The sequence below is a fragment of the Thunnus albacares genome, chromosome 5 (genome assembly GCF_914725855.1).
Source record: "Thunnus albacares chromosome 5, fThuAlb1.1, whole genome shotgun sequence".
Lineage (NCBI taxonomy): Eukaryota > Metazoa > Chordata > Actinopteri > Scombriformes > Scombridae > Thunnus > Thunnus albacares.
The window spans coordinates 16465607-16478063 of NC_058110.1; the positions used below are offsets into that span (position 1 = coordinate 16465607).

The window sequence follows — 12457 nt, forward strand, 5'->3', positions numbered from 1 at the left end:
TGATTAAATCCCAGATTAAGTGGAGAAGATAAGAAGACCTGTCAGTAGGGATAAGGGATTGAGGAGATGGCCATCTTTAGGAAAGCTGAAGAAATAGCAGATGGTGGATCGGTGCTCAATTTTAATATTTACTTTTACATGGGAGCAGGTTAAACAAATCTATTTTCCCATAAACAAAAGTAAACTCAGTGGCTTACTTGAACTTGATATATTAACTGTCAGGACAGTTACAATAGAGTAACTCACAATGTTGTACATGCAGTATGGTTTATTCCACCTAAAAAAAGGAGCAGAAAATGATTACCTCATATTAAAATACATGACAGTTTTGACTAAGTTTTCCTTGACATTACAATTACGCTTTGATCTGTATAGACTCAATATATCAGGCTTCAAAGGCCTTATATGATTTGTCCGAAGTAAATGAAAAATGTTGAGTCAAGACTGCACAATGCTGGGGGCAGTTATTAACTAAGCATCACTCCGTGTGTCAGGGTCACTGGGTGAAGACTGTCACTAGAGTCTGGAAATTACTATACCCTCAGCCTCATTAATGGACGAAAAATATGATTTAATGCTCATTAAAATCTGTAAAGCTGCCTGCTGGCCACTGTTCTGAGCTTTGATCTCCACAAGATTTATCTTGGCCTTGAAGTGTAGCTATTGTGACCTGACAGATCCTTGTATTTGAAGTAGTTGAACCACATTAACATGTCCCAATAAGCTAAACAATGTGGTAGCACAGTGCGGCCAACTCAGTAAAACTGTGTCAAACAGTGGAGTGAGGCAATTTCAGTACAATCTGTCATGAAGTATTTGGCGGCTTCAAGGCATTTAGAAGTGGAACTTCATTTGGCAGTTAATCATCTACAGGGAAAAAAATAAAGTTTAATCGCTGCCACAGTTTTCAACTTGCAATGTGTGATATGGACAAAATCTTTCCACAAATATCTAGAAGTTCAACAAGTAGTTGATAGAAACAGTGAACTCAGCCGAGTATTTTTCTTTATCTGCATTCAAGTCAAAGTTTGACATGGAAGTAGGGGAAATAGCAGTATAGTATTTGTTTTTCATTTTGCTTATACTTGAACCTTGAAAAATTAAGCTCTTGTATCTAAAGGTAACCCAAGTGTGGAAATCGATTAAAAGGCATTAACAAATATAGTTGACCATAATCTATCCTTTTAAGCTACAGTAACCAAGCTAATTGATAACTTATTAATTTAAAAAAGCTGTAAATTGCATTTCTCATCTTAAGAAAAGTCATACAATCATGACTGTAACTTGGCCTCTGTGTTTACCACATACCAACGGAGAAAGGCCCTGTGTCTCTCCAAGGTCATTTTTAAGGATTAGTGGCTTATGTGTTACTGTACCTTTGAGTTACTGTTCAAATACTGCCACCTTGTGGGTATTAGGTTGACTTGTGTTATTGGGATGAGAGAGGAAGATTTCTTATCCCTCCCAACAACATCATCATTTAGTTTCCCATTCTGTGAAATTTTAGATGAACTTGTAGTGTCTCAAAATCAGGTAATTGTAGCCATGTGTTTTGTGGGTATACAGCCTATTTGGTAAAGTCAAATATACAAGGGATGGATAAAATAACAGAAGTGTCTCACAATGGGATACACTCAAATGAAAACAGCCCTGCAGTTAACAGATCAAAGATCTTAAATAAATGCTGCCTTTTTGAGCTCATAATGTATGTAAAATATTGGTTATCAGAGAGATGAAACGTTGGTTTTTTGTTTGTGTTTGTTGGTGTTTTGTTTTAGATTGCACAAGGCTATGACTTGTTCCCGTTATTTTGTCCAGGCCCTTTTCTTCAATATAAAATGTGAAAAACATAAATAAACCTTTTGATTTAAATGACTCAGTGGATGATTGACATGCGCTTTAAAGTTTTCCACCCACTTTTTCAACCAATCAGGTCGAAGGGGCGGGTCCTCGCACTAATCTTTACAAAATGGCGACTGTTGTTGTTTTGCCGCAGGGTCAGTGAATAAATCCGTTTTTCATTTCAATTATTTTCTGCACTAATTTGCAGAAACAGCCCTAAAAAAACACCCAGGCGTCCCGAGGGTGGCTCTGTGTGGACTGAAATGAAAGGTAAAGAGCGGTCGCCGATTAAAAAACGCTCCCGGGCCTTGGACGATATTCGAGACCGGGGAGGATGCCACCCGACCAGCAAGAAAATGGGGGCTCTTTCCGTCTCCAGTGGGAGTAATAATGGAAATAGCTCGACCAAAAGCGACGGCGGCTCAACGAGAAGGAGTCTGCTCGGTGAGAAAAGAGACAGAGATTTCGACGGTCACAGCCGGACTGGAAATAATCACAGCTGTCAGTCTGCAGCCGCCAGCTCCGTCGGTAAAAACCACAACCTGAGCCTGACGCTGGATTTAGCCGCACCGAGGAGCACTTCACGTGGGGAGCAGCAGCGGGTTCAGCCACCCAGCACCGAGAGTGAGTACAAAACACTCAAAATAAGCGACCTCGGCACCCAGCTGAGCGATGAAGACATAGAGGATGGACTGTTTCATGAATTTAAGAAGTTCGGAGATGTGAGCGTCAAGATCAGCCGCAGCAACGACGAGCGGATAGCCTTCGTGAATTTCAGAAAGCCTGAGGACGCCAGAGCTGCGAAGCACGCCAGGGGACGACTGGTGCTGTACGACCGGCCCCTGAAAATCGAAACAGTGTACATTAACAGGAGGAGAAGCCGCTCCCCCGTCGAGAGAGACGTGTATGGTGCAGCTCAAAGCCACAGACATTTGCAGAGACCCCTCTCACCTACCGGGCTTGGATACAGAGACTACCGGCTACAGCAGCTGGCCCTAGGGAGGCTCCCTCCTCCCCCGCCGCCCCCTTTGCCCAGAGAGCTGGAGCGGGACAGGGAGTTTGCTCTGTTTGAAGCCAGGGCACGTCCAGCCTTCATTGCAGAGCGAGCTGCTTTTCGTGAGGAGGATTTTATATCTCCAGAAGATGACCAAAGAGCCAACAGGACGTTGTTTTTAGGCAACCTGGACATAACTGTTACTGAGGCAGACCTGAGGAGAGCATTTGACAGGTTTGGTGTCATAACGGAAGTGGACATTAAGAGACCCACACGGGGACAAACCAGCACATATGGATTTCTGAAATTTGAGAACCTTGACATGGCTCACCGTGCTAAGCTTAGTATGTCTGGCAAAATAGTGGGCCGCAACCCCATAAAGATAGGCTATGGGAAAGCAACTCCCACCACACGCCTGTGGGTGGGTGGACTTGGGCCCTGGGTCCCCTTAGCTGCCCTGGCAAGAGAGTTTGATCGCTTTGGCACTATAAGGACCATTGACTACAGAAAGGGGGACACATGGGCCTACATTCAGTATGAAAGTTTGGATGCTGCACAAGCGGCATGCACACACATGCGAGGCTTCCCACTGGGAGGTCCAGAGAGAAGACTTAGAGTGGACTTTGCTGACGCTGAGCATCGTTACCAGCAGCAGTTCCTGCAGCCTCTCCCAATACCGCCGTTTGACATGGTGGCTGAGTCATTTGTCCACCGTGCCACACCTGAACCTCTGAGGGTCAGGGAACGGACTCCACCGCCGCTTCACTTCAGGGAAAGAGAGCTCTTTCCTGGAACTGAATGGCCCAACCCTGCTATTCGTGAACGAGTGCGTGCATCACCCTTTGAGCCTCTGGAGCACTTGGAACGTGAGCGGCGGGCACGGGAGCCCTGGTCTTTGGAACGAGAGCTGCAGGGACGAGAGCCTGCACGCAAGCGGCGCGTAATGGAGGATGGACGCCATATAGATCACTCCCCTGATAGCACTGAGAGGACAGTAAGACGTAGGCGTGTCTCTCCAGATGGCAGTCCTGGAGGTAGCAGCAGAGATGGAGGGCGCTTCAGTGACTCAGAGCGCCCTCTGCGGGGTGAGAGGCCCTCTCCAGCGCGAGAACGTCACAGCAGCCTGGAACGAGGTGGGACTGAACGGAGACTCAAAAATCAGAGTCTCTCTGACAAGGGACCCTCAGGCGGCAGCATTTCAGCAATTGGAGAGCGTAAGCGCAAAGCAGGCGATGGTAGCAAAGGGCCGGCCAAGAGAGAACGCTCTGAGAGCAGTTCCAAGGGGGGTCAGCAGTCCAAGCTGGACGGCACCAAACTCAGTTTGGCCTGGCAAGGTATGCTGCTGCTGAAGAACAGCAACTTCCCAGCCAACATGCACCTGCTGGAGGGCGACCACAACGTAGCCAGCGACCTGCTTGTTGACGGCACAACAGGGAGGCAGGTGAGCGAGCTAAAGATCACCCAGCGCCTCCGTCTGGACCAGCCCAAGCTTGACGAGGTCTCCCGGCGCATCAAAGTGGCGGGCCCTGGCGGCTACGCCATCCTGCTGGCAGTTCCTGGGACCACAGAGGATACATCTTCGTCTGACCCTGCAGCCTCAACTCAGCGGCCGCTTCGCAACCTGGTGTCCTACCTCAACCAAAAACAAGCAGCTGGAGTCATCAGCCTGCCTGTGGGAGGGAGCAGAGATAAAGACAACACAGGGGTTCTTCATGCTTTCCCTCCCTGTGATTTCTCCCAGCAGTTCCTAGATTCCTCTGCCAAAGCTCTGGCTAAAAGTGAAGAGGACTATCTGGTCATGATTGTGGTTCGTGGAGCATCTTAAAAAATCAGAACACACTAAGTTCAAGTGGTGTTTAAAAAAAAAAAAATCTGCTGTATGTCAGTAACTATTGCATGCTGTGTGTTCTGCATTATGGGGTACACTAGTATGGTTCTTGAGTGTTTGTATGTTGCCATGTAATCCACTAAAATGACAAACGGTGCCCTCCTACAAAACTAAAAGGGTGTGTGTTTTTGAAATCTTTTTTTAAAGAGTATATTAATTGCTCACAAAGTCATAAACTGGCAGTAATTCATTAAGAATACTGTGAAACAGTTAAATATGAGGAATAAATTTCTGTGTCATGTAAGAAGAGAAGAGTCATATAGAAGACACCTTTTTTGGTTAATTTACAGGTTTATAATCTTAACTATTCAACTCAATTACAAGGAAAAGAACTAGTAATATTAGAAATGCAAGGAGTGGACACAATAACACCTCCGCTACAATTAAACAACAAATAATAGCCTCATAAATGACTATAGTGTTGAACCCACATCTCCCTGACACAGTGTTAACAAAACCTGAAAATTACAAGCCTATCAAAGGTCATTTTTGTTTTTGGGCTATTATATTGTATTGCATTGCTCAGGTGTTGTTATTGTGTCTACCACATATACTGGTATATACACGAGGGGAGTCAGAAGACGCCCTTTTTCAAAGCTTTGAATTACATTGCAATAATATTTCTGCTATAATCACTTTTTGATGAATGGATACAAAGGTGAGCATGACATCTTTGAAGTTAAAGTTTCCTGTAAAGGTGTAGTGAATGATTTGGAACAGCAGTTACAAAGTTAATCTCTTCGGAGAAAGAAACCCCGCATTTTTAAGGTCAAAACACGTTGCACAACAACGCTCTATTTACCGAACGTTTACCAAACACCCTGATGATGGCAAGATAGTGTGGTGCGCTGCAGATGAGTTGTGCAGCCTGTTTTAATCTTGATAGACTTGTATTGAAACTCATACTAGCCTGAACCTCACTGTGTGTGCGTTCTCAAAGTTAAAAAACATTTCAAAGGTCACCATTTGAAAAGTCTCTGGATAACAGCACATACATTTCAGTTATGTTGTAAATTCTGTTTTGTTTTTTTTTTTAAAAATGGTGTTCAGGATCATGGTTTGGATTTGAGTGTATCTTTTATCAAAGTGTTTCTCAGTACTGGGACACCAAATTGCAAAACAAGACAATGAACTCAGTGTATGTCCACTGGTAAATCTAAATTGTCCTGTCAACTCTATGTGGAATGCTGAATACTAACAGATGTGAGATTTTTTTGCCCAGGGAACATCCCATAACACAATACGCATAGCATAGTAAAGCAGATACTAACATGTTTTTCATATTTTTTACTTCACATCTTATTTTGTGCATCCCTACCTTTTTAGAAATGGTTGTGTAATGTGATCTATGAAAAACTACAGTAGTAATGGATAAAAAGCTTAGAGAAGTTTGCGTTGATATTTGACAGTCTGTTTCTTTTCTTTTTTTTTTTTTTTTTTGCTCTGAAAACCAGTAGGTCATGAAAGAATACTAATAATAATTCAGTAAAACAGAAAACCTGCTATTTGTTCAGTAAGTAGGTCTGTGTCATTTTAAAGTTTTAGAAGTACTTTAACAGTTAATGTTTGAATTTAAATTTTAGGTCTAAATTTGACAATATTGTTACTCATGCCTGCCAACATGTTCCCAAGGCCTACTTACTGAATTTTGTTGATGCCATTGTATGTTTGTCATGCAATAGTAACCCACCCTGAATTATTATTTGCTAAGTTTGGTTTAATATGTATTGGAAAGCATTAATATGTGGGGAAATTGTTATACATGTGAACATCACACCCACTGCAACGTTGGACTCCTGAGGAGACGAGCGCAGAGCTCAAACACTCTGCAGAGAAGGCAACCTAGTGTTTGTGAGTCCTCACTGATGAGGCAGCTTTTAAGTTGTGTAGCCCATCTGCACCTGTGATGACTTCTGTTTTAAATGGAAAAATTGAGCAATGTACACTTTGATGTCATGGGAAAGGAAAATCCATAGAGCCCATGCGAAGCTGTTCACATACCTGCAAGTGCGTTTGGGCACTTAATGTGACCGATTATCAATAAATTGTTCATTTGAAGGGAAACATGTTTCTTCGATGGAAGTGAATTGAAGAAACGAGCTGCCATGCCTTATTGTGTTTCGAAGGAGTTGTCACTTCACTTGAAATTTTGTTTCTGCACACGAAAAGGGAGACAATTTGCAGTTTGTTAGCACCAGTGAAGAGAGACCCCCGTTTTCGTGTGAGGATCGCTGTTTGCATACAGGCCTGTTCTGACCTCCTAAGTTGCCCATCATAAAATTATCCCCTCCCCATGATCCCCTGTTCATACCCTCAACTGTTCCTGTTGGCATGTGATCACCTGAGCAGCATCGAGGAGCCTCCGCTGCCTCTTGTTTGCAGCCAGTTTGCAGTGTGAAACACAGGGGCAGATGCAGACAGCGGTGCAGTTCGGGAGGCGAGGGCCGGAGCAAACAACAGCACGTGCCAGTATCCTGTTGTCTTCTCCTGGTCATTACTCAAAAGCTTTCATGTGCATTGTTCCTGGTTCTGAATAGGAGCTGAGGGAATCTCATCACCGGCCGTCACACACTCCACTCGGGAGATTGTGGGTGACACCTCTCTGAAATTTCCATAGCATCCACAGTTCAAGCTGTCTCACTGCAGAGGCCAAGCTGAACCACTGGGCTGATTTGTCTTTATCACACTTTGCCCAGTTATGATTTGATTTGACTTAATGTTTGGCTCAGGGAAGAGGATTGGCCCAAACCTCAGCTAGGAATATTGTTTCCCCCCGTCTTTGTGTTTTGCGTCGGTGTGTTCTCCTCTGATTGAACCCTCTCCGAGGAGACGAGTGAAGACGTGTGTTTGCTGTGCTGAAGCTGTGTTCAACCATCATCTGAGGTCTGCTGCAGCATGGAAATGAAATATGAACAGGCCAAATTGTTTACCCCTTTTTGACACCGCTGGAAGGAATCCACACCGCGGACCCCTCCCCTCCCCCAAATTCTTCTAGGAGACCTGTTTATTTTGCCAACAGCCTTTCATAAATTTAAGGCCACTTAATGCAGGAAAGATATTTTTCCATTTCCTATTACCATCCATCTTAGTCATATTAGCGTGAAAAGAAATGCTGTGTTCTGTGCTGAGAAGGACCCCTTACTTCACTAGAGAAACATTGCCATCTTGAGGACCACGGAGCGCAGTCGACTACCAGACACATCACACTCATGCACACCAGACACCCGGAACAGAACTGGTATCGCCGCACAACTGCTGTATAGAAACGCCACAGCGGTGAGTAAGGAGAGCAAGTGCTACCTGCCAGGTCTGTATCGGTGGCTTAGGTAGCAGTGGTAAGTATAAAGTGTCAACACCATGTGTTTTACAATAACAAATGCAGAATGGTACACTCTAGTTTTCAGCCAAAGTCATTACCAAGGTTATTTCCACTGATGGCAATTTGCATAAATCCCAAAACCCCAATGTAAGATAATTATTTACAGCCCACAAAAGTGCTTCTTTGATCTCCAGAACAAAAAATATAATCTGACTCCAATAGTGAACATTCTCACACTGAAGTTTTATATATATATATTTGTTAATAGGCTTATGTAGAGGCTTTTGTTAAAATTAGGCACATGTTCACATATGCTGTGAAAATGCTGTTATGTAAAAGGCTGAAGTGTTTAAAGAAGACTAAAGATTAACATTAGGTGAGTTTTCACAGTAAGGCCACTGCAGCTGGTGAACTTCCTGGTCCAATCAGATACATTTAACAACATACTGCACATTTGGTCGTTTTTGCAGCCTCTCTAGAGATGTAAATTCTTTTTAATTAAAATTATGTCACTGATGGTAAGAATAGCTAGAAACTACAGGCAAGGTTAATATGACGCGGTCTGTAAGAAAACTGGTATCAGTTAGAAAGGCCTGATTGTTTCATGACTGACAGCTTCAAGTCACTGTTCTTTTCTAAGCCTCAAATTCATTTATACTGAACACTGTCAGTAAGCCATTTTTAATTCATAGATGATTAATCCTACTAAAAGAAACCCTTCTTAGATTATTTTTAGTTAAAGCCTCGAGCATTATTATCATTATGCCAAGTGACATCATCCAGGGAAATGTAATTTAAAGGGAAATATAATAACATAATAAAAGGCTCCTGGTTCAAAATTGTGTTTCGCATGAGATGATGTTGGTGACGGGCTACAGATGATAACGTCCAGTTAATTAAATGTGAATGTGTGATTTAAAGAAGGCCTTGTTGTAGACTGTAAATCCATCACATGCCACTAATTAGCAACCAAACGTAGCCTGTGAAAACAGCGAATCACTGGCCAAGACTTCACTGTTTAATCTGGCAGCCGGCACCTCACTGACAGCAGTGTGCTTTTTACTCTGCTCCCAGTGTCTTCAAACTGTATGAGCAGCTACTTGTGCTTTTAGTCACAGTTGACGTTAATCTAAAGCAGAGAGACATGAAAACTCATCAATTTATCAATGAGGCCTGACTCATCAAACACTACTGGAGCAGCCATGTGACGCTTGGTTACATCAGAGATTCCCATTTTAAGGGGAAAAAAGGTACATAGAAAGAAATTTAAAGGATTATTTTAGTCCTCGATTTACAAGCTACATTCTGTGTGTAGGTTCAATTTTATCTTGATACATTGTGTCAAGGAAATAGGCTCACTTTCAACTTTCTTAAAATAATGAATTTTAAAATGTAACAAATTTGAAAGGTTACTTTCACTTACTGTGAAATCAATTTACCAAATTCGATAGAAACTAAAACAATACATGACGTTCATTACTAAAATATTTTCACTCCAGTCACCAGTATTTCGAACAAAAACCATTACCTATAATCATTTATAAACGTGCTGTATTATAATTTTGTGCCATCATTATTAGTAAGACAAATAGTTATCTGCTTCTGGTGTACAATATGGCATCATACAACCTCAGGTCATCACACATCTTGTGTCATAATATATTTTCTAAGACCATAGACCAAAGGTAAGCTAGAAAATGTGTCCATTAGAATTGCAGTGCGGTTCACTGTAGTATAAACCAGTCATATAGTTTTAACACTTCAGCATTTTCACTTCTAGTTGCACTAACAGGATTTTATTCTGCTCACACATTCGAAGCCTTCAACACTGTTACCTGCTGTCAAGATTAAAACATGTTTATGTTTCCTTTACAGAGATCCGCTGGACAGCAGCTGGTGCATCAGTTTGTTTCCAGGACAATAGACATGCCATCAGGTGTCGTCTGCTGTAAGTAACCTGTTTGCTTTGATCAACAGTCCATTGACAATCTGTAATGACATTAAATGTGATCAACATTTGTTGTGTCTAAACCTCCAAAACAAAAATGAATGTAATAATACGGATGAATCATTTTGTTTATTCACATCAGTATGTCTAAATGACGTGTAAATAAAATATGTTAAAAATATTGCAACTTGTGAGTGTTTTTGTTTTTTTTCGGTGCAGGTATTGCTTTGAATCACACAAGAACAGACTGAGTCACACGTCAGTTTATTACAGCTGACTGCGCACTGTTACAAGGCTTAAAAATGAACTCTAAGGTCTTGGAACAAGATATCTATGATTGGTTAAGCATATTTTCTAAACTCGATCAGTTAACAAATCCATGAGCCAGAGTAGTGACAAAACAGTGCTTCACCCATAAATGCATTTGCTTCAACAAAACTATAAGATCCAACGCCATCAAACAGAACTTATCAGAGGAGTTTGAGACTTAACCAAAAGGGACATAAAAATTTGTTCAATACATCGCTTAAACATACAACCCCTTCAAATATCCAAATTACTAACAAGTAAAATAAAATCCCAACCAAAATCTACTTTTAAAGCATCAAATACTTTTCATAAAAGATTTATGGTACAAAATATTAAGTGGCCCTCAGTCACAGAAGCAAACTGGTGGTGAATGCAACTCGTGAGCCAAAAGAGCTTTTGTGCATGACTGTCATTATTGAAACAATACAAAGAGCCTTGCTCAGTATTGTGAAAGTGAGTTGAGGGGGAATAATTTGGTACTAATTGAGACAGCATTCTTTGAGTAGAAACTTCCTCTGCCACAAGAGGGCAGCGCAACAAAACACATGTCCTTCACTGGATGTTGGGCTGTCCTCAATGGAGACTTGGAGATGACTGTGTGTAACGGGTGGTCATAGTGGTTTAAGTTATATACATTGTCCAAACTAGTAATAAGCTTCAAGTTGTAGGTAGGTTTCTAATGTGTCTTTGGCTGACATCACAGGAAGTTAGTATAAGATACAATACAGTACCTTGTAAGGCAAACAGCGGTGAAAAACAAGAAATACACTGACAACACAACTTCTACTGCATAAAAAATAAGATTCAACAAGCAATAAGACTCTCATATATAAACACAATGTAAATCTAAGTTGCATTGCCACTAATCGGCTGCCTGCAGGCACTGTAAAGGCTGGGCAACAGTTTTCTACCAGTCCAGTTGGGGCACCGTTCAATGGGTGTTCATTTATATGAGCAACATCAGCAAAACATCTTTGTAACACAGTTGGTCAGAGAGTTACAGACATAAGGTTGACAATATGCACTTAATCACACACAAATATTCACACCGTTCAGCGGAGCTCTTCAGCTGCTAATGTGATCAAAATATTTCGGAAACGTACTTAAACCTCAACCCAACAGGCTTTTTCTTTCAGGAGCTGGTATCTTTGCTGCAGTCAAAGTGTGTGCAAGTGAGCCGTAAATCAAATGAAAATCTCTGTGCACTTGCATAGAACAGCCCAGGTGTGATGAACTTGGCATGACAAGATCATTGGCATGTTAAACTATTTAAATGTTACTGAACCATAAAAGGAGAACGGCAGTTTCTGGTGTGTTGTAGTATTAAAAAAAGGTCAATTTGATATCAAGTTTAAAAAAAGAAAAGAAAAGAAAAATTAGAAGAAACTGAAGAAAATTAAACTGTGCACTCTTATGCTCAAAATTGCAGGTGCAAACACTGTAAACAGGTCAAAATGTGAATTTGCATGTCAAATATTGTGGGAGTTGCAGTTTAAAGGACAAGTTCACAGGTTCAAAGGTTTTAAGTCTGTCTTAAAACAACAGGTTGAACAGGAACATTTAAATAGGTTTTTCTTGCCATAATCGTTCCTCCTGTTCATACTGGACATTAGAAGATCAATTTGTTACAATGGGAGTGACGGGGGACAAAATCCACAAGCCTCTGTCTGTATCTGAAGCTAATATGAAGTCCATATAAAGTCCCTCTTTTTGTTACTTTACTTCCACCTGCAGCTCAATGGGGAAACATTGTCTGAGGAAACACAAAGAGGGAATTTGATGCTAAAAAGACTGTAAATGTGGCAGATATCCACTTGATATGACTAACTCAGACTGCTGAAGCCTCATATAAGCTTCAGATCAACTTTTAAATGCAGTTTTGCACAAAATGACTGTGTGGACACTGGATTTTGGCCCCCATCACTTACATTGAAAGCACATTTGAAGAGGATCTTTAAACAGCCAGTATGAACAGAAGGAATGATTACAGCGAGGAAAACCTGTTTCACCTCACTGTTGTTTTAAGACAGACTTAAAAAACTGTGAACCTGTCCTCTAAGTTAAAGGATTTCAAGTGTCAGTTGAAAATGAAGCACTGAAATAGTTTGAATCGTCAGTTTCGTGTGTAATGGATGAAAGCAGTTGAACAGTCAGGTG

The 12457-nt window shown here is 41.6% G+C and overlaps 1 protein-coding gene across 1 annotated transcript; it reads left to right on the plus strand.

The window, feature by feature from the left end:
- The first annotated feature begins 1955 nt into the window (after positions 1–1955).
- On the plus strand, positions 1956–5754 carry rbm15 (RNA binding motif protein 15). The gene has a single exon (XM_044350335.1). It carries the CDS (start codon positions 2106–2108, stop codon positions 4659–4661), a length of 2556 nt encoding a protein of 851 aa, XP_044206270.1. The 5' UTR covers positions 1956–2105; the 3' UTR covers positions 4662–5754.
- Positions 5755–12457: the final 6703 nt, after the last annotated feature.

Bases quoted from the DNA above. Each gene is read 5' to 3' on its own strand.
- rbm15 (XM_044350335.1), top strand. From the start codon at position 2,106: ATGAAAGGTAAAGAGCGGTCGCCGATTAAAAAACGCTCCCGGGCCTTG.